The sequence below is a fragment of the Lethenteron reissneri genome, chromosome 23 (genome assembly GCF_015708825.2).
Source record: "Lethenteron reissneri isolate LAM-NWPU_2019-01 chromosome 23, ASM1570882v1, whole genome shotgun sequence".
In the NCBI taxonomy this organism is placed as follows: domain Eukaryota; kingdom Metazoa; phylum Chordata; class Hyperoartia; order Petromyzontiformes; family Petromyzontidae; genus Lethenteron; species Lethenteron reissneri.
In genome coordinates, this window is record NC_083801.1 from 18,016,420 (window position 1) to 18,042,191 (window position 25,772).

At 46.2% G+C, this 25,772-nt stretch overlaps 1 protein-coding gene across 2 annotated transcripts; it reads right to left on the minus strand.

Moving 5' to 3' along the window:
• Window positions 1-4,317: 4,317 nt before the first annotated feature.
• LOC133346146 (nuclear factor erythroid 2-related factor 2-like) lies at window positions 4,318-25,431 on the minus strand. Of its 2 annotated transcripts, none has more exons than XM_061557585.1 (5): window positions 25,052-25,431; window positions 10,800-11,072; window positions 8,903-8,998; window positions 7,784-7,945; window positions 4,318-7,552 (listed from the first exon to the last, which is right to left on the minus strand). In XM_061557585.1, exons 1-5 carry the CDS (start codon window positions 25,091-25,093, stop codon window positions 6,113-6,115), a joined length of 2,013 nt encoding a protein of 670 aa, XP_061413569.1. In that variant the 5' UTR covers window positions 25,094-25,431; the 3' UTR covers window positions 4,318-6,112. The 2 variants fall into 2 exon arrangements, with proteins under 2 accessions (XP_061413569.1, XP_061413571.1); XM_061557587.1 differs by lacking the exon at window positions 25,052-25,431 and adding an exon at window positions 12,851-12,970.
• Between the last annotated feature and the right edge of the window lie 341 nt (window positions 25,432-25,772).

Here is a 25,772-nt window from a genome sequence, read left to right on the forward strand (position 1 = left end):
CGACTTGAGCAAGAGGTAGCATGCACATTTGAGTATGGTAGATCAAATAAAGGCATGTATCTTTCAGAAATCCAGTTCGTGTGTCTATGCGCGAGCATTGTGCCTCGTCATTTTATCCTGTGCCAGTGAAAACTCCACATTTCTATGACAGGGTCCAGTCTTTCTGTAAAATAACCATTTGTGGAAATTACACATTGTATAGGGTGGTGGTGGCGGGGAGACCGGCACTGCCCATAGGATAACCACTGGTGGCTTCGCATGTGGATAATCTCAAAGCAAGTGTTCAGCCTGTGTTTATTCGTGTATATCCAGCGGTAGTTAAGTCTCGCCTCAGTGGATGTTAGTTTGATGAGACACTGGCGCCCAAGCTCGTCTCAGCAAAGCCGGCAACAACCGGCTACCGTCGCCACGTGTGACGCCGAAGGTGGTGACTGCAGACCCGTCGTGCCACGTGATGCCACGTGGTTACGCACGCAGACACGTGCAAAAACATTGGTTTGTGACTCTCGCACCCGGCTGGTTTTGGTTGTTCACGAGCAATTGCCGAGGTGAAGTCACGGGCCAAACGTCTAACCTTGAGTCGCATTATCTAACGGTCATCTGACCAGAAAAATCCGAGTTCAATATCTATTCGGCATCGTCCAACATCCGGTCGGTGGTGTCAGGATGGGTGATGTGGCCTCATTGTGTGCACTGATAAAACGAGCGCTGGGAAAGAAAAGAAAAACCGCGTGTCCGTTTCACGAAGTGTGTGTGTGTGTTGACACGGAATTGCGTGTACACACAGGTTTGTGGATGTGTTCAAATTGGCAATAATTTACATTTTGAACTGACATTTACTCAGCTAATTATTTATTTTTTGCTGAATATTAACCGAGCCGCTGGTTGACGGGAGCGGGCATGTGCCTCGTAGCCACAGCTAAAATCGATGTACTGAGGTACCGACCGACACTCGTGTTCGTGGTTATTTTAATTCTCGGCAGCACAAAAAAAGCAAACTAATTGGCATATTTGTCCAAGTGACAACGTGATTCAGATGCCTGAGGGTATAATTGAAAATTGGCACACCTACACGATCTAACCAAAAATAAACTAAACACAGTATGAATCTTTTCGATTTAAAGCTTTCGTGACTGCAGGGATTCATCTTCTTGGTTCTTTCGGTAAAGTCACGTAGAAGGGAAATAGTAAAATAATAAAAAATAAAACATAATAAAATATGATTTCCCTTCTACGTAACTTTACCGAAAGAACCAAGAAGACGGTATGAATCCGCACAAATTAAATACAGACAAAAATGTCGAATCATGTTGGGCTAGCACGTATTAAGGTAACACCCTACCTATCCATCCCATATATGTAACACCCATGACTAACGAGTGATGAAATACAGTAACTCAATATACCTGGCGAGGCAGCGCAAACATAACCTTTGTGGCACACCTCTGATTAGCAACGGTTGGCTACGTACGGTGAAGAAAGGAGTTCAACATACAAACACACACATCAAATCTCAAGATTCGTACACTGGAATGGTCCCGATGGTGAAGCGTTCATTTCAGCAACGTCATAAAAAAGACGACCTCCATCGTAAAGTTACCACGGCCATGATCAGACGGCAACTTGCTGTGGGAGTGTACATTGAAACCTCCGCTGTATTTATTTTATGAAGTCTGATTTATTGCACGTGGAAATACATTGGCAACCACGCAGTTCACACTCGGGTATTTGCATATTTACAATGCTGCAGCTAACACAAATAAGTGAGAACGTCAATGTTAGGGAGTATTTGATATTGGGCAGGCTACAAGTATGCATTATATCATTATTGTCATTATGCAGGAGGCCATGGGTTAGATCCCGATACCTGTATATTTTTAGTTTGTATGTTCTCCCCGTGGTCGCGTGGATTTTTCTCCGGGTCCTCCGGTTTTTCCCTCCACATTTAGAAACGTGCGTTTAGAGTAATTGGCTACTATACATTCCTATATGATAAGTCACTTCGTTGAACTATCATTTGTGGCAAGGTAGCTTCTGAAAAAAGAGCTATGAAGCTCAGTGGGCCTTACCTGGTAAGATATAAAAAAAAGTGTAGTTTTAATTCAAAGTTCACACGAGGTAACGTGTAAATCTGTTGCGTGTCCTCTGAGCCATCGGTCACGCCACGGCTCCTGCCTGGTATGCAGGGCTTTGTTAGCGAGGGCTCATGGGCACATATACAGCCTGTTCTTCCGTAACGCGGTAGTTGCGTTCTTGAAAAACACCACGTTATGGGAAAAAGTCGCGTTATAATGAAATTATATATATATATGGGACAAGTATGTGTGGTTAATGCAAACTTTTGATGCATTTTCAAGAGGTGTATCCATTTGGTGTTTTTTGTTTGTTTGTTGCCAGAAAGGCTAAACGCCTTTTTTTCTGTTTGGTTTTGTCCTGGGCTCGTTGTTCCTGGGGTTCGTCGGGTGCTGTTAGTGCCATGCCCCAGATGCCCAGTCCCAGGGTGTGTCGCTCCTCTCTCTCCCCCCCGTGAGTTCCTGCTCTGACCACCACAAAACCCTCCTTCGACTCTCACGTCGTTTATTTTTCATATTCGTAAAGTGTCTTTGAGATGCGATCTCTTGTCACAATGCTCTGTACATTGAAATTGTTTCGATTTAAAGCTTTCGTGACTGCAGGGATTCATCTTCTTGTTTTTTCGGTAATGTCACGTAGAATGGAAATAATAAAATAATAAAAATAAAACATAATAAAATAATTCTCACGACGTTTCGGCCACAACGCAAGCAGCCGTCCTCAGGTAGAGAACGTCTGTCGAGAAGGCCGAAACGTCGTGAGAATTATTTTATAATGTTGAATTTTTATTATTTTATTATTTCCATTCTACGTGACTTTACCGAAAGAACCAAGAAGATTGAAATTGTTGTTGTTGTGGCATATATATGCGCTGCAGGGATTGTGTATTTTTCAGACTTGTTTTTGCAAGTATCAAAAAAATTAAAAATAATAATAGGCTTAACCATTTCTGGCAATAAAACGTATGTTAAACTGTTCAAACACCAAATCGATAGCTATTGCAAGGCATCAATTCTGCATTTACCACACGTACTTGTGGCAAAACATGAACACAAACACGCTTTAATATGTCGTCTTTGAAACTGATTGACCTACACCGGATAACAGCCTTCTTTATGGCCCTTGCCTCGCCAGTGATAAACCAGAGAACACCAAAAGGCAAACACAGTATAAAGGCAATGCTTGTATAAAAAAAACATTTTAATAGCTCGGGTTGAGCAGTGAAATCTAGTGGGACCTTCTCTGGGCACATTAACACCATCTTAACGCCCGTTGTATTGCCAGAGAGGCTAAATAAAGCCCACCCTTATTGTTTTCATTGCACAAGTTACAGAGGCAATGTTAAGCAGCATCAGCAGCCATGGGATCTGTGTGCTATTTCCCGAAGAACGCCGCATTCGCTCCAGAAACACGAGCGCGTGTGTGGTGCGTGTGTGGTGCGTTCGACGCGAATGGGGCTCGTGCTCGATTAAATGGCATCTGCACCGGTTCAAACCTGTACGTTTCTTTTGCAAACATTGACGTATTCAGCAGGTGCCTGTAAAAGGTACGTTCAAGTGTCGCCTTTTGTGATTCTCATTCCGGTTTAGCTGGTTTCTGTGCCGTTAAAACCAAGTCGAGAAATTCCGAACTCATAAAATGAAAATGGCCATTTTGCTTGACGCGACCCACGATGCACACACACACTGCAATCGTCGATGCCCTGCTACTCTGAAAATATCAGCGGCGACCTTACTCCGTGCCTCTCGCAGGGCTGCAAGTGACGAGGTTAATGCTGCTTATCCACGATAAACTAGCGTATCGACTTGTCCAAGTATTTGTGCTGCTGTTCTACACTTTTGAGAACGCAACACGCAAACCGCCTCGTGCAATGGCTATTATTTGCACGCGGGCTCGCTTGTGCACCTGGTGCGGTGTGTAAACATCGCCACTGGGGAGACAAAGGCGGTCGGGCGTGGTGCTGGCCACCCACCCGTACCGTGCCGGCCTTCAGGTGCTCGCAAACAGCACTTGCCCCTACAGTCTTAAGGCTATACGGGGAATCTTTGGGGTTGTTATGCAGAGGTGCCCGGTTGTTTTTGCACAGCAAGTTGTTTGTCGCTAGGAAATACAATTATTATCTGTCTGCACCAGGTTAGTCCTGCCGAGACTGCCATGTTGCTGGCCCGTCCCTGCCGCTAGTTTCCAAAATATCGGCGTTATATTGTGCAGTGTGCAGCCCAAAACCAGACGCAAGACAATACGTCGAGAGATAGACAGATTTAATAAAGAAATACATACCACACCAGGGAATAATGTACTCCTTAAACCTGGGTAAATGCTTTGACTGTATGCAATTTTGTGTAAAAAATAAAGCAAATTAATCCGCCACTTTAGTACAAAATATATGAGCAACAAAACCTGTTAAAAAAACTATCGAAATCGAATGTTGGTAACACACGTTTTATAACTGTAAGTGTGACTTTATTGTAATGCATGGAATGACCGTACAAGAAGAAGCCTTAACCAAACATTAACATGTCTACGGCAAACTTAACACCACCGCAATAGAAAAAAAAGATTAACAATGAGAATTAAACGCAACACAAAAACGAATTAAGAGCTTTCTACATGTAGGAGGGCACAGCCAGCCAGCAAAAACCCATGTGCATTTGACCACACTGTGTTCTGTGAGCCTCTGGAGGTTGCTGCAAGGAGCATAAACCATCATCACGCGAACTCCGATCATCCTTGCAGCAGCGGCTTTTGGCTAGCCATCGAACATCGCGCGCTTTCAGACACCCTTCTGCGGCCGTCTGGAACGCTCTTCTTCTGACATAAGGAAGCCACCGGAGCAAACCACTTTTAAATCTAAATTGAAAACTCATTTAATGATAGAAGTGCATTTTTTGTGTTTAGTATGTGGTCCTTCCCCCGCAGCTCAGATTATCACGGTTGGCTACGTACGTTGAAAAAGAAGTTGAACAGACATTATGTGCACATCTTGGCATTTTGCACCAAAAGCCTCGAGTGTGTAGATTGACACTTCCCTTTCTTGCTCATCCTTGACAGACCCTCCTGGCCATGCCCCCAATAAAAGAAAAGCATGCTGTAGACTCCAGAGGAATAAAACTACTGGCACTTAAGTAGAGTTTAAAAAAATCACAGACCCAGTTGGTCCTTCACAGATGCTGATTTGTGATCAATTATAACATAAATAAAACAAAAAACGTTAAAACTTAATTGTGAACACAAATCTGTTAATCTTAGACCTTAAGTTCCAAACCATGATCCGATTGAAAGGATGAGCAAGCCAAACAAGTTTAATTTCGTTTACACTAAAGGCACAGACATTTCTTATAGAAGGCAGTTAAAATTTTAAGGACGTATACTTTGATGCTATTTATATCCAGAGTGCTCTTCAGCAGAAGTCCACACGTTGCCATTTTAGCAAATAAGCAGTGGACAAACGCTTGTGTTGACTCTCGTAACTGTGAGTGGGGCACGTTTAGCCAGAAGAACTTGATTACGAACCCTTTGCAGCCTCGACTACAAGTTGCGCAAGGATGGCAACCTGGGAGTCGCCAGCATGAACTCTTGCAACTATTGCCATCATAACACGATCAGCTGTGCAACGTGGTGTTTGTATATTGGCTTCATCCTCCTTATGGAAGATTAGTACACGCTAACCCTGTTGACCCAATCTGTACAGTGACTCGTGCGGTTGCACAGAACACCACAGGACAGGGGGGTCAAACTTGTTTTTGGTGATGTCTGAACTTGGACCTTTTTTATGTTCACACGTGATGTGATGTGATATTCTAAAGTTGACCTACACAATCTCTTCACCCGGACTGGGTTCTTATCGACACATCAGCTCGTACAAAACACACTTAACAATCACTTATCATTAAGCACTGCAGTAAAAGGAAAAACTGAACATTGTCGGTATATAGACGACGTCGGTTTGTGTGACGACAAGCAGCTACGCTTTAAGCACTCTCTTCAGCAGTATAGTTTTTGTTTTATATATATAACGGCGAGCGAGCAACTAAGAACTCTACTTCTGCACTCTGAGCGCTTCCACGGGCCGGACGACGTGGCTCGGGTGCCTAGGCACGAGGAAGATGGTGCCGTTGCTGGCGTACTCGAGGAAGTACTTGGACGGCGAGTACGGTTGCCCGGCATCGTCGCGCAGCGACTCGAACACCTGCCGCTGCATCTGCTCCAGGCCCTGGCGCACCGAGGCGAGGCCCGAGCTCAGCTGGTCCCGCTCGCGCTTGAGCCGCTCGCGCTCGCCCAGCAGGCCGTCCAGCTCGCCCTCGAGCGACGAGAGGCCCTCCATCTTGCGCTTGCGGCAGTTCTGCGCCGCCACCTTGTTCTTGCCCCGCCGGCGGATGTCGCGCACCAGGGCCAGCTGCGAGTCGTTGAGCTGGTGCCGCGACAGCAGGCCGACGAAGTCGTCCACGGGGAGGTTGACTATGTCGGCCACCGAGAAGGGGATCTTCAGGGAATGGGCCTTGCGCTCGTCGCGCGACATGCGGCCGCCGCCCTTCGAGGTTGGGTAGCAGCCGCTTTTGTCCCGTGCCACCGGGCGCTTCACGGAGCCGTCGCTGGCTGCGGGGTCGGAGCGGCTCAGCTTTGACCTCTTGCCGCTCGGATTACGCCGCTGCTTCTCGTCGTTCCCTGGCGACGAGGAGCTGTAATGTGCCTCGTCTAGAAAAGCCGACCCGTCTCCCTCCTGGCTGTACGTGTGCCTCTCTCCGTTGAGACTTTCCATTTCATCGAGATCATCTTCATCACTGAACTCGTCATCCTCGTCCCTGAATAGGGCTTGGTAGTGTGAGCCGTGAGAGCCGTGAGGGCTCGAGCCCGTGGACATCCCAGAGTCTGAGTCGTGCTCATCGAGAGCGGCCGTCGACTCAAACGCTAGGAAGCTGCTGCTGGGTCTGAAAATCTCTATTTTACCCACGTCGCTACATCCAGGGATGCTTTCCCGTGGAGGGATATTCAGCGGAAGTCTGCTGTTCCCTGCCGTTACCTTCACGATTCCATATTTACTTTCTGGCAGATCCATACCGCAATAATTAGCTTCTGAATCGATAGGGACTTCCACTGAACCAAGGCTGGTAAGGACTGTGGACCCTAGTAATTCATTTAACTCACTGTCTGCTAAATTGTTGCTGGCTTGGGTTGCGGCATTGCTGACGGGGGCATAAGTTGACGGAATGGATGGTAGGAGCATGCCAGAGTCAAACGGTGGGTAAATATGTGATGTGCTAACCTGCTCGATACTGTAAAATGCAGGGCAGGAATTTTCTGCGTTGGGCAAGTTACTGCCCATTGCGTCGTATGTGGAGTTAAAGTCCTGTGCAGGAACTGCAGTGGCAGTGCTATCACAGCAGAGTGCCGGGCAGCTCTCCAGAACATCCAAGGCTGGCTGGCTTTCTATGCCAGCGTAGAGCGAAGGTTCGAGATCAACCACGTGCATGTCCAGAACCTTAAATGAACAACACAAATACAGAAATTAAGACAGCCCTGCAAGTAATGCTATTTTCTGGTTTGCGGTATTTCTTTTAGCCATTTGCAAATGCTTTAGGTCAAACGCACGTTTGGAAAAGGGTGCAATGTGAGGGTGATCATTTCCCTAACCACAAAAATAGGCAAACACACACCTGTGAAAACGTCCTCGCTGTGGGCGGATAGAGTAAGCACGCATCACCAAACTCACCTGGAAGTCTGGGAGCGAGAGGATCTCCTGCCACCGCTGCTCCAGGTCGAGCGGTTGGCATTGGGCAGGCGGAGCGGCCACCTTGTCCGGGGCCAGCACTGGCACGCATGGCACAGGTTCGCCCATCGCGATGGGGCCCGTGACATCAGGGAGGGCAGGAACCTGTGTGTGTGTGGACATGGGGGGGGGGGGGGGGGGAGGTCACCCAGGACCGGTCAGTTACAGCGTCAACTGTAGAGACCTGACTTTAAAATCGGCACGGTTGGCTACGTACTAATGCTGAACTTCTTTCGCAACCATAGGTAGCTAACCGTGTCACTCGGAGGTGCGGGGGAAGGACAACAAACTAAGCACAAAAATCAGTTCTAAAGAAGTGTGAGTTTACGTGTGTAAAATGAGTTAGTGTATATAAACACACACATGCAAAAGACAGTCCACGATCACCATCAGCTATGCTGGACCTCCCCAAGCTATCATCGTCTCTCACGGTCTTGTAATCTAAGAATCCACCGAGCACTTTCCCACGAGGTGATTCCGCTGTTCCATCTCCTTAATGGATGGCCCGTCTCTGGGCGCTTGTCATTCTCGACAATTGTGACGTTTGGATGGTCAACGTCTCATTAGTTGTTGGAATGCGTGAGCGCCTGCGTAAATTGCGCGCTGGGTGTTGTGGAGGAGGACTTACATCTGTACAGTGTGTGACACATTCGTGGTTTCAGACATGTCCATGTCAAGTAACGGTGCACTGGAGGACACTGGCTTGATTACTCGTGGGAGGTTCTTTGTCCAAGTAAATTAGCATGTCAGGAAGGAAATTACAGTCCTGCTATTGCTGACAAACCCCTATTTGTCTTTCTGCAGGACTCAGCTTCTGTGTAAATATTGGCACAAGAGCTGTGCTCATTGCTTCATATGGCAGGGTTATTAGCATTGTTCAGTGCCGATGGCGGCGAGGTCGGCGAGCCTGTTTGAGGGATACGGGCAGAGGATGTTGTGAATGTGTGAGCTGATGCTACACTGGTGGAAGATGAACAGCAGACTCCACAGGGCGACTGTGACTATCAAAAGCCAAACCATGGAACACACACCATCCAACAATTGCCCACTTCGCTCCCTCACCTCAGGAGTGGTGTCAAAGTTGAAGTTTTCTTCCAGAATCTTCAAGCACTCGTCAAAGCTGAGTGGTGCCTGTTCTCCTCCTGGAATTGCAGAATCCTGCACAGAGGAACACAGGGGCAGAACGTATTAACTTAGATAATGTTCACTGTTAAAACAACCATCCTCAACTATTTCCTAATCTCTTTATGCGCCCTATATGAAGAAGGGCCATTACCATGAACGTCAGCCTATTATATATGGTGGTCACATTTTAAAAAGATGCATTTAGAGTATTTGACTGTTGCTACACATGTCCACGTGATAACAGTTTAGTTTTTCTTTTTAAGACAGTCCCATGGAAACATGTGCGGGAGTCTTTTATAATCACGCAAAGAGTTTACAAAATTGGTATGCTGACAGCTGTTTACTCATGGTTTTGTGCAAATATCTTCAATGTGGAAACTTTGGTCCCACCTCAGTGCATTTGAGTGCTTTGGTTTGCACTTCTGACTCACAAAGTAAATCATTCTACACTGGGTTAGCATAATGATGTTACTGCTGCTGCTGGGAGATAATTAAGATGGACCAAAACTTTTTTTTTGGTGCAGAGATAGAGCCACAGCAGACACAGAGACGTAATGTGCAGGGAGTATTGTTATTCAAAGGACGAAAATGCAAATGCACACGTTTGCGTCTTCGTCGAAACATGTTTTTTCAAAGCACCTTGACAGGTGTATGTTTATATATCATTGTAAAACTCAAGCTAAGAAAATAAGGTATTCTCTAAAGAGTCAAACTCTTTTTGTTATTATTGCACCAACGTGTAAATCTTTAAAAGCATTTTAGTTACACAATTTTCCTCCCACTGCGTAGTAAAATATAAAAAAGGGGCTTACTAAAATGGGACATGTGGATACAATTCATTTCCATACAAGGACGTCCTGCATGTGTGTATGCCCCTGACATGGTAGAATGCAGAGTCAAAGCCCATGGGATGTGGCATGAAGCACATGTGCTTACCTCCAATTAAGCATTAATTGAATCGTGCCATCAGGCTCATAAATCACACACCACGCTTATCTTAAGTGAGAGGTGTGGGGGGTAACTTATGGCCTTGAGGACCAGATACAGCCCAGCTAGCAACTTCACTTCACACAGTCTGTAGTAGTCACATGAGGCCTACCACTTTGAAACGGCCTGCAAACAATATTTATCCCTGACAGAAAGCATTTGGTTTGTTTGGAACGGCTACTAGAACGGGAATATCGTTGACCTGGCAACAGTGCGTTTATAATGTTAGAGTGCTCACTCACTTCTGTCAATGCCAGGGTGTCTTGCAGTGATATGAAGTGGCCAAGGATAATGTTAATGTGTGGCGCCGCCAAAATTATGTATTTGAAAGCCCTATTCGGCCCACGCTTGTTCCAAGTGGCAGAGTCGAAAACACACCCTGTCCCGCACCTCCCATTAGCACGGTTGGCTTTGTACGGTGGGAAAGAAGCTCAAAATGCATTTATTTATTATTTTACCAGGTAAGGCCCACTGAGCTATGTCGCTCATTTTAAAAAGCGACCTGGCCACAAATGATAGCTCGACGAAGTGGCTTATTACGCGGAAATTTATAGCAGCCAAATACTCTAAACGCAAACGCATGATTCTCAACCTGGAGGGAAAAGCTGGAGGACCCGGAGAAAAAATCCACATGACCATGGGGGAGAGTGAACACGCAGTCTCCCAAATATACAGCAGGGGTCGGGATCGAACCCACGACCTCCTGCATACCGGGCGAGCTATTTAACATCTCGCCACCGTGGGCGCCCCATACATCAAGCATACGTAGGGACGAGGGGGCCAACACATTGAGTGAGCGTCTGCAGCGTGCAGCACGCACGCACACACACACACAAGCGGGCCTCACCTTGACCCCTCGCGTCAAGGCAGACTCCTCCTCGAGCTTGGGCGGCGGGTTCCCCCCGCGCTGCACGGGCACGTACTCGCCCGTCTCCCCGTCCACCTCGAAGCAGGCGAGCCGCGCCTTCTCCTCCTCGAAGGCCACCTGCTCGAGGCGCTCGTTCTCGCGCTTCTTGAACAGCTCGTGCTCCAGCTCCTTCCGGCGGAGCGCCACGTCGAAGACCTCCCGCCCAGCGCCCAGGTCCACATCCTGCTTCCACAAGATTTCTATTTGGTCCATCTAGAGCGGGGGTGGGGAGGGGGGGACGACGACACGGAAAGCGAAAATGAACAAGGAGAGCAGTTTGTTTTAATTAAAAAAATCTCAATATTTCAAGAGCCGCATGGCATGCTACATACGAGACGGTGGCCCTTGATAAATGACGTCACAAAGCAGTCCTTAAAGAGCCGCAGGTTGCTGACCCCCTGGTCTCGAACCGGGGACACGGGCAGGTTAGCTCAGCACAGCAGGGTCTATGCTCAGAATGAGTTTGTTTTTGTATTCCGACAAAACGCGAAACCGGTACAATCGGCCGATCGACATTATAGGGAAACAGAAACTCCGTGAAAGTTCGAATTCAAACGCTCTTCCTTATGTAGTGCTCTTCCTTAGAATTATAGGAAGCCACTAGACGATGCACTTTTCAATCTAAATTGAAGACGCATTTCTTTATAAATGCTATGTTTAGTTATTATGTTTCGTTTGTCGTCCTTCCCCCGCACCTCCACTTAGCAAAGTTGGATATGTGCTGTGCGAAAGAAGTAAAAGATACATACATAGGTACTATTATATATGGCCATTACAGGATACAGAGCAGCAGTTACATCAGTTATGATGCAGAGCTATGAATATCCTTAACGCTTTCCAATGTGAGTTTAATGCTGACCAATTTGGTTGTCACTAACCGTTGAAATAGGCTTTGGCTCTGGCCAGAGTTATGTAGATACTAATATTCCCAATTAAATTCTAAGCATGCACCTCTCCATGCTTCGTTGTGCACCCTTTCAACGATTGAATTATGCACGTTGAACTTCTTTCGCACCGAACGTGGCCAACCGTGCTAATCGGAGGTGTGTGGAAGGACAGGAAATTAAACACGAAACAACGTGCCATTGTCCATCGATTAGAGAACACACACCAAGCTAGAGACGTATTGACGGTTAAGAAAGGTAAATTTGGGCTTGGACATGGCATACCACTGGAAGAGATGATGGCCAGTGGCCAAGATGAATGATGGGAGTGGCAGCCAAACGAAAAAGAACACGCCTTGAAGGGCTTCCTACGCAGAGAGAGCCATAGCGTGATGAAATCAGCGCACCTTCAAGGTGCGCGATGGAATGTTGCATTGCAAGCCTGTGAGAGTTAGCAATGGCTGACGGAGACTCTACTCTAGCAGTCGAATGAACACGGCTGATGGTAGATTTATTATTTAAATGCACATTTGCTGAACCACAGCACACAAACACAATCAACGTTCGGCTGGGTTGAAAGATTCCGATTTGAAAGCACGACCAAGCTATGGCATGATTAAGTAACCATCTTAAAGAAATAACTTCTCATACAATTGATGTAGTAACAGAATCGTCTTAAACCTATGTTTCTCGGGTTTTTTTTTCATCCAAGTACGGCACGTGCAATGTAACGACCGTAATGCCGTTTGTATCACGATGTAGTTTTATCTCAAGGATGACACGTTTCTGCTTAAAAACAGACACGTTTGTATTATACTCTTGGTTATTTCGGTAAAGTCACGTAGGTAAAAAATGAAATTAATGAAATTAAAAATAATTGTTATTCTTGACGTAGAGCTTTTGTGACTGCAGGAACTCATATTCTTTGGCTGAAAGAAAATAACAAAAAATACTGTTGTTATTTTCTTTCAACCTATTTACGTGACTTTACCGAAAGACCCAAAGAATACGTTCATTATTCTGTTCAATGTACAAATAAAGACGACGACGCCCATAGAAGAAAAAAAAGAGTGCGTTGCGTGTCGATTGCCGGCGGGGGGAACTCACGTTGACACGAGGAGGCAAGGCGAGCGTCAATCGCAGGGAAGTCACGAAACGAGCGGCCGCAAAACAGAAAAAATACCCCACGCAGCTCAAAAGGCACGGGCAGAGTTTAAAGCGCTCCCAGCCTCTTCTTGGTTCTTTCGGTAAAGTCATGTAGGAGGGAAATAATAAATAATAATACATTTTACATAATAAAATATATATTATATTATTTTATGAGGATGTATTTTTTTATTCTTTTATTATAAAAAATATATTACATTATTTTATGATGCTTTATTTTTATTATTTTATTATTTCCCTCCTACGTGACTTTACCGAAAGAACCAAGAAGATGAATCCCTGCAGTCACGAAAGCTTTAAATCGCTCCCAGCCTCTCGCTCACGAGAGCGGGCGGTCTCCCAATAACGCGTGGACGTTCACTGCGACCGGCAAACACCACCACCACCACCACTCCACCTACCCTCACTATCCAGAACTCTGCCTCCTCCGTGCCGATTAGTGCAAATAGACGACGGGCGCTTTACAGCTTTGCCGCAGAGCCATTTCGTAAATGTTGACACAAACGGGGAGTGGTCGTTGCCCACTTGTGTGTGTGTGTCCAAGCGAACGTAGCATGAACCCACACCCCCCCCCCATCCTGCTGCTACTGATGCCCGTGAACCCGCATGCAGACCGCCTGCGCTTTGCAGGGTGAAACCCGAGTCGGGCAAAAAAAACCAGCGACGTTTGTAGACTTGGGGGGGTGGAGGTGGCGACAGACAGATTTTGTTTTAGGCTCATATTTTATCACCGATGACAAACACAAAATCGGTTACAATGAATGATTGATGCTTCCGTGTAAGCAACAACGTGCACAGTCCACCGGACCAATCGCTAAGTGCTGCTCCCTGCCTGTGCACGTTGCACAACGAACACCGGCACCTTCTCGATCGCACGCTTTATTCTCGCCACGCCTGCGTTATCAACATTGCCGCAAAATCAGACTTTCGCCCCGTCAATGTAACTCAGCTCTGTACCAACAAATCCGTGTTTAACCCAAGCCATGTTTAGTAGGTTTCTACCCACCACGAAGTTTGTCCTCGCAATGCCTAGAGGCGATTTCGTAAAGACATCGCTAACAACACGGGGGGGCTGTTTTTAACCAGTATCAAAGTATGACAAAATACGATTAGGTTTTACCCATTCTGGCAATAAAACTGGCGTTAAGATTGGAGGCGAATCAGTTTCAAAGACAACGCAAAAACGACCTGAGCATATTTGTTTGGTTGTTCACCCCAAGTACGGTGTGGTTTAATGCGAACTTGATTCCTTGAAAAAGGTTTCTATTTTGGTGCTTGAACAGCTTAACACCTGCTGCTTTATTGCCAGAAAGGGTAAAACAAAAACAAAAACTATTCTTATTTTTGTCTTCGTACGCCGCTAACAATATTAATAAATGCACAATACATCGGTGACTATTTGTGCGCCAGATGCTTCCTGGGTGTGTTGCGAGGCGCGATGTGGGGGGGGACAAATATTATCCTTCGGTTAAAATTGCAATGTCTGATTTGCGAAAGAGGGCTTCTTAACAACAAAGCCTAACTCGGCCTCAATGTCCTAACCCTGGCGATGGTTGCCATGAGATGAATTGGTACAAAATAGGGCATGGTGGGTGGGTGTCAGGAGAGAGTCAAATGATTTGGTACGAAATAGGGCATGGTGGGTGGGTGGCAGGGGAGAGTCAAATGATTCCAGCACCTGCCGGCTCGGCTCGTGACCACACAGGGAGGGAAACCACAACCCCAAGAAGGTGCTGCTCGTTCAAGCAATCCATAAAAAAATATATCTTAACTATTGCCCCTTAAACACACCGAGGCACGATGGCAGTCCCTTCTGAATAGGTCTGAAGGCTGCTGTTAATAACTCTCCCGGAGAGATTCTGTTTGTTAAATATTAGTTTTTCCTAATTCTTCTCAACAATTCGACAATAGCATTATTCTACCCGGGTGCTGGAGCAGAGGACTCCATTTACAATGAGAAGATGACACGTTTGTTTTAAAGTACCGTGTTTGTCAATCCTCTACTTATGAAGGTCTCCCCCCACCATGTCGGCAAAGGGGGTTGTTTGACCATACTTCACCATAAAAGTTTATGTTAAGGTTGGCACACCAATCAGCAGACTGTGTGAGTTCAATTCACGAGTGTGAGTTAACTCAGCCCATTATCTGTCGGAGAGCAATATAATTATTACTGTACTTATTCCAAATTGTGGGATGTCAATCGTGATTGTTCTGTGAATAAACTGGCCCCCATCATAGGGATGTATAGTTTCCGGCACTGGCTCTGGCCTGTTAACAGATATGAGCTCGATAAAGCAGTGCAACATCTGGACACTGACTTACCATATGCATGCACCCTTACTACTCTTCATCGAATATAATCCGTATTAATTTTCGATTTAAAGCTTTCGTGACTGCAGGGATTCATCTTCTTGGTTCTTTCGGTAAAGTCACGTAGAAGGGAAGTAATAAAATAAAAAAATAAAAAAATAAAAAATTCTCACGACGTTTCGGCCACAACACAAGCAGCCGTCCTCAGGTGAAGACCAGGTCTGTCGAGGCGACAGCTTCTAAATGAAACACCACCACGCTTGGAGCGTCTATTTAAGCTGGGTTGGAAGGGGGGGGAATGCGCCTTGACAAAAGAATCTGCATATCAAGAGGAATTTAGCATATTTATGGGAAATGCAGGAATGCGACTAGTGCTACTTGTGAAATGCGTATGAGGTGGGCGGGGGGTTTTCAAAGTCATATTATGCCCATGCATTATGCAGGATTAGCAGCATCAAAGGGAAGGGGTAGGGGTAGCATTAATAAAGGGAAGGAAGATAACCCGTATTGTACGTATGGATGTTGAACTTCTTTGGCACCGTAGGTAGCCAACCGTGCTAATCGGAGGTATTAACAAGAGACGCAAGGTCTGCCAGAGCACGGCAATTGTAGGTAGGTGCACACGAGTAGAGATTAATATGTAGGTGTGTCTGTGTGCGATTGAACACTGTCGTTCATAACACCACCAACACATTAACAAAGTTCAATCCCGACCAGAGCTTTCTGAACTTTAACAAAAATATTGAATAGTTAACCCAAAGCATTTAACCCGCCGCATGGCCTTTGTGAATTACCTTGCCACTGGGAGGCCAGGGCGTCATGAAGCTGCCTGTAGAAATGGCCTCCCAACCGCACTGACCCATTTGTATTCCTGTGTGCACATTTTTACACGTACCCTGATTTTTCATGGTTCATATTCTTAGGTTTTTTCGGTTAAGTCATGTAGGTAAAAACATTAAAAAGTAAAATAAAATAAAAATCACGACGTTTCGGAGGCAACACAAGCTTGTTCACTTAGGAATTACTTGATACAGCTGTCGTGGCTGTGACGGTACCACCTGAAGACGGAAGCTTGTGTTGCCTCCAAAACGTCGTGATTTTTATTTTATTTTACTTTTTAATGTTTTTACCTACGTGACTTTACCGAAAAAACCTAAGAATATGAATCATTGCAGTCACGAAAGTTTCAAATCTAGAATTTTCATAGTTCATTTAGTGAAACACTGCGTGGAATATTTAACACAATTAATGTGAATTCACAATACGCAAAGTTTACCACAGACCTGCCATTATTTGTTAGAGGGTAGAATAATAAGACCATAATAATACTGAAATAATAATACTGTCATTTCAGTATCGTATATATATATTTAACAAAAGCAGTTTTTGACAAAGAATGTTCAAAATGACAATCACTTTGAATAAGCTAAACGCTGTGGAGAACATTTTTGCAATTGCGTACACTATGTTCCTGTTAAGTATGGAAAATATTCAGCGTTCCATAAATACCCCTCGCCATGAAATGGTCCCATTGCGGCTAATTAGTGTGGTTTAAGAGGTCATGTGAAGGGTTTGTGTGCATTCATCGCACTCTACAGCATATACGTTACACACTATACTGTACTGTATGCACACAGCTCGATCACCATCTCAAATAAGTGGCGTTGTCTCTCAACCTATGACCTGCTTTCTGTTGTATATTTTATATGTAAAAGAGGATATGGAACCACATCGGATTACATTTATCGAAATAACCAAGTTGATTTGTTCACTTAGGAATTAAATTACCTACCTCCATCAACATTGCTGAACTCTGATAATTGGGAGATGATTACGGGGCAATCACATAAACTACAAGAGCCAAAAGAGTAATCCGCCCTGGAAAAGACTGAACATTGTCATACTGGGTGGTTCTACCAGTGAGATGAATCCATGCAAACCTGCCAGGTTCCTGAGTGCAGGTTTTACATGAGCCAGCAGATAGGTTGATGAAGGAGTTCATTATGACTGGCAGTATGATTCACACCGTTCTAAACTGTGTAGTATCATATCTCATCAATTTTCTCGTTAATGCACACTTCATATTCTACAGCAATACAAAATGAAGTTAACGCATCTGAGTATTTCTCCTACGCCAGTGGCTCTCAGAGTGTGGTCCGCAGACGCTCATCCAGGTGGCCTGCGGGGCTGTGATGCAAATTACCTTGTTTTACTCGTGATATTAAATAAAAAAATTCAGTTAGGTAAACTACCCAGATTAAAATACCCTAAGATCTAAATGCCCCCCCCCCCCTCCTCCTAAAAAACATAGCTGCGTTACAATGTTTTATGTTCCCATAATAGTCATCGTTTTGTATTAGTGGTATTGAGAGAGGGAAGTAAATGCGTTTTGTCATTAGGGATGGGGGGCTGGGTGTTCTGCAGAAAATGTTTGCATCGGCTGAGCAGTCCACGCGGCCAAAAACGTTTTAGAAACACTGCCCTACGCATTCGGTTTGGAGAAATGAGAAATACTGCTCGTTAGAATATCCCAATTCCACCCCCCTAGCGTGCTTTCGGCAGGATCTGGCAGGTATAAACATGATGGCAGATTTAGCGCAGAACAAATAACAGCTCACGATGGCCACCTTTTCCTGCTGGTATGTCGCCTATCTGATCTTGTTGTCTAGAGGTCTCCACTGCAGCTTGTGTGGTACGGTACTATAAACATGGCGACACATATCAACAGTGTGTGTGTGTGACCCAGTCAAAATAACAAATATTACATCTTGGCATTATCTTGTTGAGTAGTATTTGCATACAATGTCCTCTTGCAAGACAAAGCATTGTTTTTTACTTGGTACGTTTTTTGTTTTATCACAGAAGCACAATCAACGTCATGAGCACCACTGTTTAGATGAATACAGTATTTTACATTATGTTTAAAAAGCCTTTGTCAAAGTCTCCTATAGTCATGGCTCATGTTTTCTATCAATTATATCTTTGAATAAAAATGTCACAATTCAATTCCCTCCCCATCGCCTCAGAAATTCAATGACTTTTCATGATTCTGGGTCACCATTCGATTCAAGAGTCAATTGTTAGTTCCATTTTCATCATCTCATTCGCTTTTCTTTTTTCTCTCTCTCGCTTCTTTGTCCAATCCGTGTTTCATTTGCGTATAATTTACACAACTCATAAGGAACATATTCTCTCACGCACAATGCAAAGCACGCGAGGCTGAGAAACGATTACGCTCTGATGAGCACCAGCCACAGAGGCCCAACAGGTCTGCCCTTGTTGTCGATGGTGGTCCAGATGTATAGTGACCCCCCCCCCCCCCCCATTAATTTATCCCTGACATTTTTTTATTTTACATATTTATTTATATTTTAAATAAACCTTACTTTTAACAAATATTTGTACGTTTTAGAGATTTAAATGGGGGGGGGGGGGAGGGCGGGGTCACAAGACATCTGGGCCACCCTGGGTACAGGCTGTACAAGTCATTGGCATCGTTTTAAGTAACTCATAAAATTCAAAGCCAAATTTGCTATCAAGTCAAACCAAAAATTGACCGATACAACAATACATGAGGGCCGGCGCATTGGTCGGCGCACCGTGCTACAAACCCGGCCATCTGAGTTCATTTCCCGGCTCCGGCTCACATCAGTGACGAGGGATATCCACCAAACATTTGTCCGGGCCAACACAGTGAAGCATGGTCAAATAACCACTGTTGCTGACACGGTGCGACGAAGCCTTCACACCTAGCAGTGGATCGGCAAACGTTTGCAAGCACACTCATACATGTCTACAAACTTGAAGCAGCACCAATAATATACGAACCAAGTCGCAACTAAAGGAAACGTGACTCATAGCGTGCGCTCTTCATTTAAGCGTACACACTTGCCGCTGCAGTTGTTTCTCACATTGACACATCTGTGATGAGATGAGAAAGGGGAGTAGGGGAAGGTGTTGGTAATATCAGGTAGCAGGCTAGCTGCATAAAACATGACACCACCCACAACACACACAGCTGTAAATCAACAGTTTTAGAGTCCGTTAAGAGTTTATAACATATATTTTTCCGAGGCAGTTTTAACAGCTAAAACTGTATCCCTTATCCTCCCCCTCTGCCCTCATTCGCTTGAGCATTCCGTGAAAAAAACATTGACGAAAAGTTGAATCGTTTACCTCATGGGGAGGGGAAACTACTAGAAAATGGAGGCTTGGCAACAGGAAAAGTGTGTTTACGATCAAGGGCGGGCGCTCAATTACACACAGAGCTCCAGAGCCGTGACCTGAAACAACCCGACCACAAGTCACTCGTGTGAACTGCGTAGGGGAACTACAGGAGGGTTTTTTTTGTTGTTTCTGCCTGTAAAACGGATATGAACTTCGTTCGCACCGTACGTAGCCAACCGTGCTAATTGGTGGTGCGGGAATTGCCAAAAAAACATTTGCCAGCGTCAAATACTGCGTGGAATACACCACGTACAATAAGATGGTTACGGTTTCTTCCATGTGTGCATATGCTTATATTTCTCCAATACATTTTCGTAAATACTTTTCTTTAATTTAACTGTGAATAACTTGTGTCTGCTGGTCAGTCTCCACTTCTAATATGCATTAAATCTCTTAACGTTACGTGTACAATCTCGGCGTGACTCTTTCATATTTGCAAATGGTTTTAGCGAACGCTTCAATCGTTTATGTATTCTCGCCTTGTTTTGTGACCGCTTGAATGACATCAAACGCCTTTCAATAATCTACAAAGGCTTGGCGTAATTGGAATTAAAATGCATTTTTTATTATTCCGGAATCTCACCGATATTTTGTGTGGTCGGTAGCACGTTAACCTCTCAATATTCAGTTTTGCTCCCAATGATCCATCTACTGATTTCCTGATGACGTGGAAATTAACTCCAAGAAATAAAATGATTGAATAAATTAATTCAGGAAGCCAGCCGCCAAAGTTGCACTATAGACAAATAAAAAAAATAGGCAATTGCATCAATCTCGCTAAACAATTCAATATTACGCTGTACGTTAAAGGGAGTGGAAAACGCACCATAGTATGTATCCCGAGGGCAGTTATTTAAAACGGACCGGGATCAAAGTGAGGCGGACGACAATAGGTTGAAGCTGTTTTGGAAAACTGAACTTGATCATGAAAAAGCAGCATACCAATGTGCCTAAAGAAAGCAACGTGGACCACTGACAGAGAACGTGAAACTCAAGCTGAAAAGCGCACAGAGATACACACGCTTAAGTTACACTGGGCGACAGAAAGATGAACACAAGTCACAGACATAACGTTGACTCTTCAGACAAGTGGGTTTGGGCAGGAAATGTCGTGAGAGGTGATGACGGCCGGTGGTTGAAACTCATGACGGAGTGGCAGCCAAAGCGGGAAAAGGCATACGAAAGGACTTGCACAGAGGAGACGGAGGGATGAGATCAGCTCGCGTGCGGGGGCTACATGGATTATTGAATAAAGTCACCGTGAGGGATAACGATGACTTGGAGTGGGGGGGGGGGGAAGGCTTCATTTAGCAGTGGATATATCATGGCTGATTATATATGTGAAGTAATCCTTATACATTTTATACCTACGGAAGGCCAGTAAACCTGTTTGCGGATTTTTTTGTAGCGTTTTCCCCTTGTCTGTGTGGGTTGTACTGGGTACGGTGTCTTCCACCCACAAGCAGAAAGCTCAACATTCAAAAACTGGACCATGCTGACAAAGCTTACGATTTAGTGGGGCATTCTTAAGTAAATTCTTTAACAGCGTGGCCAAGAGGATTAGGCTGAGTAATCAACAACAATGTTTGGCGAATTATCTGTAGAGTTGTTATCCGTCACTCAACTGTGTTGAATAAAAGAGTATGCATACAACGTACACGCAGAGACCTCTATTAATCCACTGCTGGATGAGGGCCTTACCACGCCATGTGGGTAGTGGGAGTTATTTGACCATACTTCACCTGGCTGGTCAATACGGATTGGTGAAGGTGGGAAACGTGGATGAGGGAGCGTTTTATTAAGGTACAAAAAAATATTTTGCAGCCAACCTTATAGCCCTGCTTACCTGTAACACAACCTGTTCCACAAGGTGGTCACCCATTCAAGCATTACCCAGGCTCACACCTGCTTAGCTTCTGAGATTCGATGACATCGGGGTTCATTCCGGTCCGGAGTATTTAAATCACCAGCTTGCACACTGTGCTGTCACATTAATACATAAAAGTCGACGAGAATTCAACGTGAATGACTCACTCAATGCGATTTCACATTGTGCCTGCTGAACAGCAAATAACGAGAAGAAAAACCTAAGCACTCCTCTTATCTCGACACTGTACTCTATCTACATTTCATCATCCCACCCAGGGGTGCACAGCAGCAAGAGAGAATGCGAGGAGGCGTTTTACTATGCTGGTCTACACATGCAGGCCTTCATCTGGCATTGGAGTGATCATTGGCGATGACGATAATACACACATACACAAAGACATTAGTGTTTTTGGCATATATCTCCAGAATTGTGACCACATTTTTGAGTTATGTTCATAATAATGTTCCCCACTAAACATGTTCCCATTTAAAGGAGTGGACGTCTCTGGGCAAAACAAATTATAATAATTGTAGCAATGGAAATGCTTGGAAAAATAAACGGTCCCTAAAAAAAAGTACATGGGTCGCGGTGTGTCACGTGGTTTCTCTCATACAACATGTGAACGTGTGCTGTGCACATTAACAGCAGTCGGAATGCACGCATGTGAGTTCCACAACGAGTCTGTCGCAAGATGCCTCTTCTCCTAAACGAACGCAATCTCGTGCTGCGATCACAAACTCGGCACAAACCAGCACGATCACAATCCAATAGCTCGAGGAGCTTAAATGAACTTGAACGGCATTGCCTTAAAAACAAATGGAACAGATTTGAAGTTTTCGTGACTGCAAGGGTCCATACTCTGGCAGTGGAGTGATCAAAGAGTATGGGCAAATGGAACAGTCAGGCACTAAGGGGCAATACAAGTGAAAGCTCTTAGGCAGACCTGCCACGGACTCGCGTGTGTGTACATCCCACCTAAAAAAAGAGTCGAGCATGCTTGCGGTGAGTGTGCGTGTGTGTTATCTGGATGTGCCTGTCAGCTGCGCCCTCGTTGTGACGCAACACGTGACCTTCGCCTCTGCTCACAACTATGGTGAGAGAGAGAGTCGGAGTGTAGTGTGTGCAAGAGGGAGGAGGGGTTCAACGGAGGAGTGTGTTACCAGCGATTTCACCCTCGGGTCATTCCGAGCATTAAAATGACCGCGACACTCCCAACTGTACTGCACTCATCATCATCCTCATCCTCCTCCTCGTTCCGTGAAGCTCCCACTGCTGTCTGACGAAATCGACATTCATTTCGTGCTCACCTCGTTTTTTCTACCCCCCCCCCCCCCACAACGAGAGGCCAATAAAGCACGGCTGTGTGCGCGTCTGTCCGTATACCCCCTGACGGTCCCCGCCGTGACTTGCATTTCCATTTGGACATCGTACACCGCTGGATAATACATCACGTACGATGGTGTTCACGAAAATGTAACCACGTGCAACAAACAACAGGGGCATTTGTTGTTTGTTGCAAATACAGTCGTGAGCGTGTGCATACGAGGATGGAGGAGGCGGGGAGAGACAGAGTGAGGAATAAACGCAAATGTGTGGACTGGGTGTATGGCATTATCCATCGCCTTGTTTATCCAAAAGCGAAGTTGGGCATTGTTGTTGGAAGTTGGCGAATTTCGATGCATAGATTTGACAACGATCAGTGGTGGCTGTCTCCACTCATGCACTGGGCAAAAATCAACAAGCATCGCCATGTCGGCGGCACAGACAGGTCCAAAAAAGAAATATGCGCGCACAAAGACAAAGATCACCCGTTTAGCCTTAACATGCTGTTGGGGCAAGTGCTGTTAGCGAGCACCTATGCAGGACGAACGGCACACGATGGGGATGGGTGGCCAGCACCACGCTCGGCCGCCTTTGTCCCCCTTGTAGCAATGTTTACCCATCGCACCGGGTACTCATTTGAGGCTGGGTCGACCTAGGGGAGGGCCAGCACCCGGTTCAGATATTTGTCACTGGTATTGGCCGTGAACGACAATCGAACTCTGGTCGCCGGGGATCGTACCACTACGCACATTGTTACTACTGCTGCCCCGTTACCACGCTTTCCATACCACCCACACCCCCGGTACTAGCGGATTATCAGAACCCCCAAAGGAATCGCACTCTGGCCCCGTGAATGGCTCCACAAAAGGGCGACATCACGAGACGTGCATGACGCCATTTAGAGCGAAGGCCATCTGGGGGAGAGACCGCAAAACAAGTCGCTTGCAACAGCAGCTGTACTCGTCACTATGGCTAGGAGTTTGCCACGCCAACAAGTTTGGTGACATTTCCACTTGACACTTTTCAGGAAGTTAAGAAGAAGAAAATACAGCATGTTCAATTGCCTCGGGCTGAAGAGTGGCTGTCCTATGTATATACCATTTCGTTCCGACAAGTTCCCAAATTGAACCCCCATATACTCTTCAGCAGTAGTGCTTGCCCTATCAATACACTAAGTACGTCATAGGAATGTGGATTTTCCACCACGAGCCTGGGTTTGTCAATGAGCACGATAACTAAACGCTTGTTCGAGTAGAAAAACTGATTTTTTAAAATCTATTTAAATGCGGAAATGTTGACCTCTGCCACAGTATTTCCGTAAGTACTTTGTACTGTAAATACTTTATCCCATCAATGAATACGTCTTCTAGTTAGTGCAGTACTGTGATTTCACAATTGCGATAATTTCGAGGAATGTTTTCCGAACTTCATTGGAAACCTGAGCAAATGACCTGATGTTGTTGCATGCTTTGTTTGGCACAGGCGCTTACCATGAATACAGTTCAAGCACGGCGACATATCATCAGGTTTTTAAACACGATTTGTTTTCGGTGACGAAAATAAGACAAAGCAGAAAAAGAAGGTACACTGTATACTATACACTTATTTAACCACAGGGAAGCGTACTGCTTCGTTACGTAAACCGCACGCGAAGGACACACGACTTTACATCAAACAGATGTATCACTGCTGGCTGAACCAGACACGTTAAACAGTACGTGCTCTGGGCCGCAACAGTTCAGTATAACAGCGTTCTTCACGGTCATCATTTAAACGTCGCAAACGCGTAATGGTAAAACCGCACACACATATGTTGAGCGTGGAATGGCAAAGTTCCAACTCTGTTCTGGAAAGAACAGTATGAGAAAGAAGTTTAATCGACCAAGGGTCAAGCGTTGACTTGCCCTATGACCTCTCACAACTCACTCCTACCACGGCCCGAGCAAGCACAGACCTGCACGGACAACACACACTGTGAGTCAAGTGTAGAAGCGGACGTGCAACGTTATTTCACGCAGTCCATGAGATGATGGAGCATTTGCTCCATGAGCTTCCACTGTGCACATCTATCTGCTAGGCTCACGTCTTCCAACATGTGTGGCATTACCTGAGCCGTGTCCCTGCCACCTATTGTTATCACCGCCATGCCCTGTCTACTGCCCTTTCCTGCCCGATTGTCCCTGCCTGACCCCAATCCATCCGAGATGCCCACGTCCCCTACCAGGTCCATGCCCCAGACCTGCCTCAATGCCCCTATCTGCGTACTGTACCATGTCCCAGACACCTACAAACACCTCTCTCAATGCCTCGATCAATACCTATAACCCCACACGCCACACCATTGCCCCACACCTTCAATCCCTCCCTGCCCCGTGTCCTCGCCCCCTACCCCATGCTCCCTCTGTCAGTACCTGTTGCGAGTCGCCGTGTCCCAGCGTCTCCATCATCATCATCTTTTCCACGCTGCTGCCGGCTGGTGTCCAGACGAGGTGGATGTGAGCTGGACGTCCCCGGGTTGAGACACCACCACCACCACCCCCCCTGTCTCCGGCTGAGAAGCGAACTCCACCGTCCCCTCTCTTGTGCTTCCGCTGGTCAATATCTCTCTCGCGTCGTCTCCCCAAGTCAGCCGCTCTCTCCTCTGGGGGGGGGTCTTGTCTCTCTCTCGTGTCTGTCTGTCTGTGTGTCTGTCTGTGTGTCACGCTGTCTGCTGCTGTGTCTCTCTCGACGTCGTCTCTCCGTGTCTCAACAACCCAAACCTCGCCCCCCACCACCTCCACCACCAAACTCTCTCGCCGCTGGTTCGACGCTCAGCCCCCACACCCCGCCCCTCATCCCCCGGTGTGGGGGTGGTGAGGGGCGGGGCTCGAGCGCGTGCCCACCCCCACACCCCGCCCCTCATCCTTTGGTGAGGGGTAGCAAGGGGCGGGGCTCGAGCGCGTGCCCACCCCCACAACCCGCCCCTCATCCTCCGGTGAGGGGTGGCAAGGGGAGGGGCTCGAGCGCGTTCCCCCACACCCCGCCCCTCATCCCCCGGTGAGGGGCGGGGCTCGAGCGCGTGCCCCCACACCCCGCCCCTCATCCCCCGGTGGGGGGCGAGGGGCGGGGCTCGAGCGCGTGCCCCACCCCTCC

Bases quoted from the DNA above. Each gene is read 5' to 3' on its own strand.
- LOC133346146 (XM_061557585.1), bottom strand. From the start codon at position 25,093: ATGATGATGATGGAGACGCTGGGACACGGCGACTCGCAACAG. The intron at 11,073-25,051 runs GTACTGACAGAG...CCCCCGCTCTAG, and splicing joins GACACGGCGACTCGCAACAG to ATGGACCAAATAGAAATCTT. The intron at 7,946-8,902 runs GTGAGGGAGCGA...ACACACACACAG, and splicing joins ACTTTGACACCACTCCTGAG to GTTCCTGCCCTCCCTGATGT.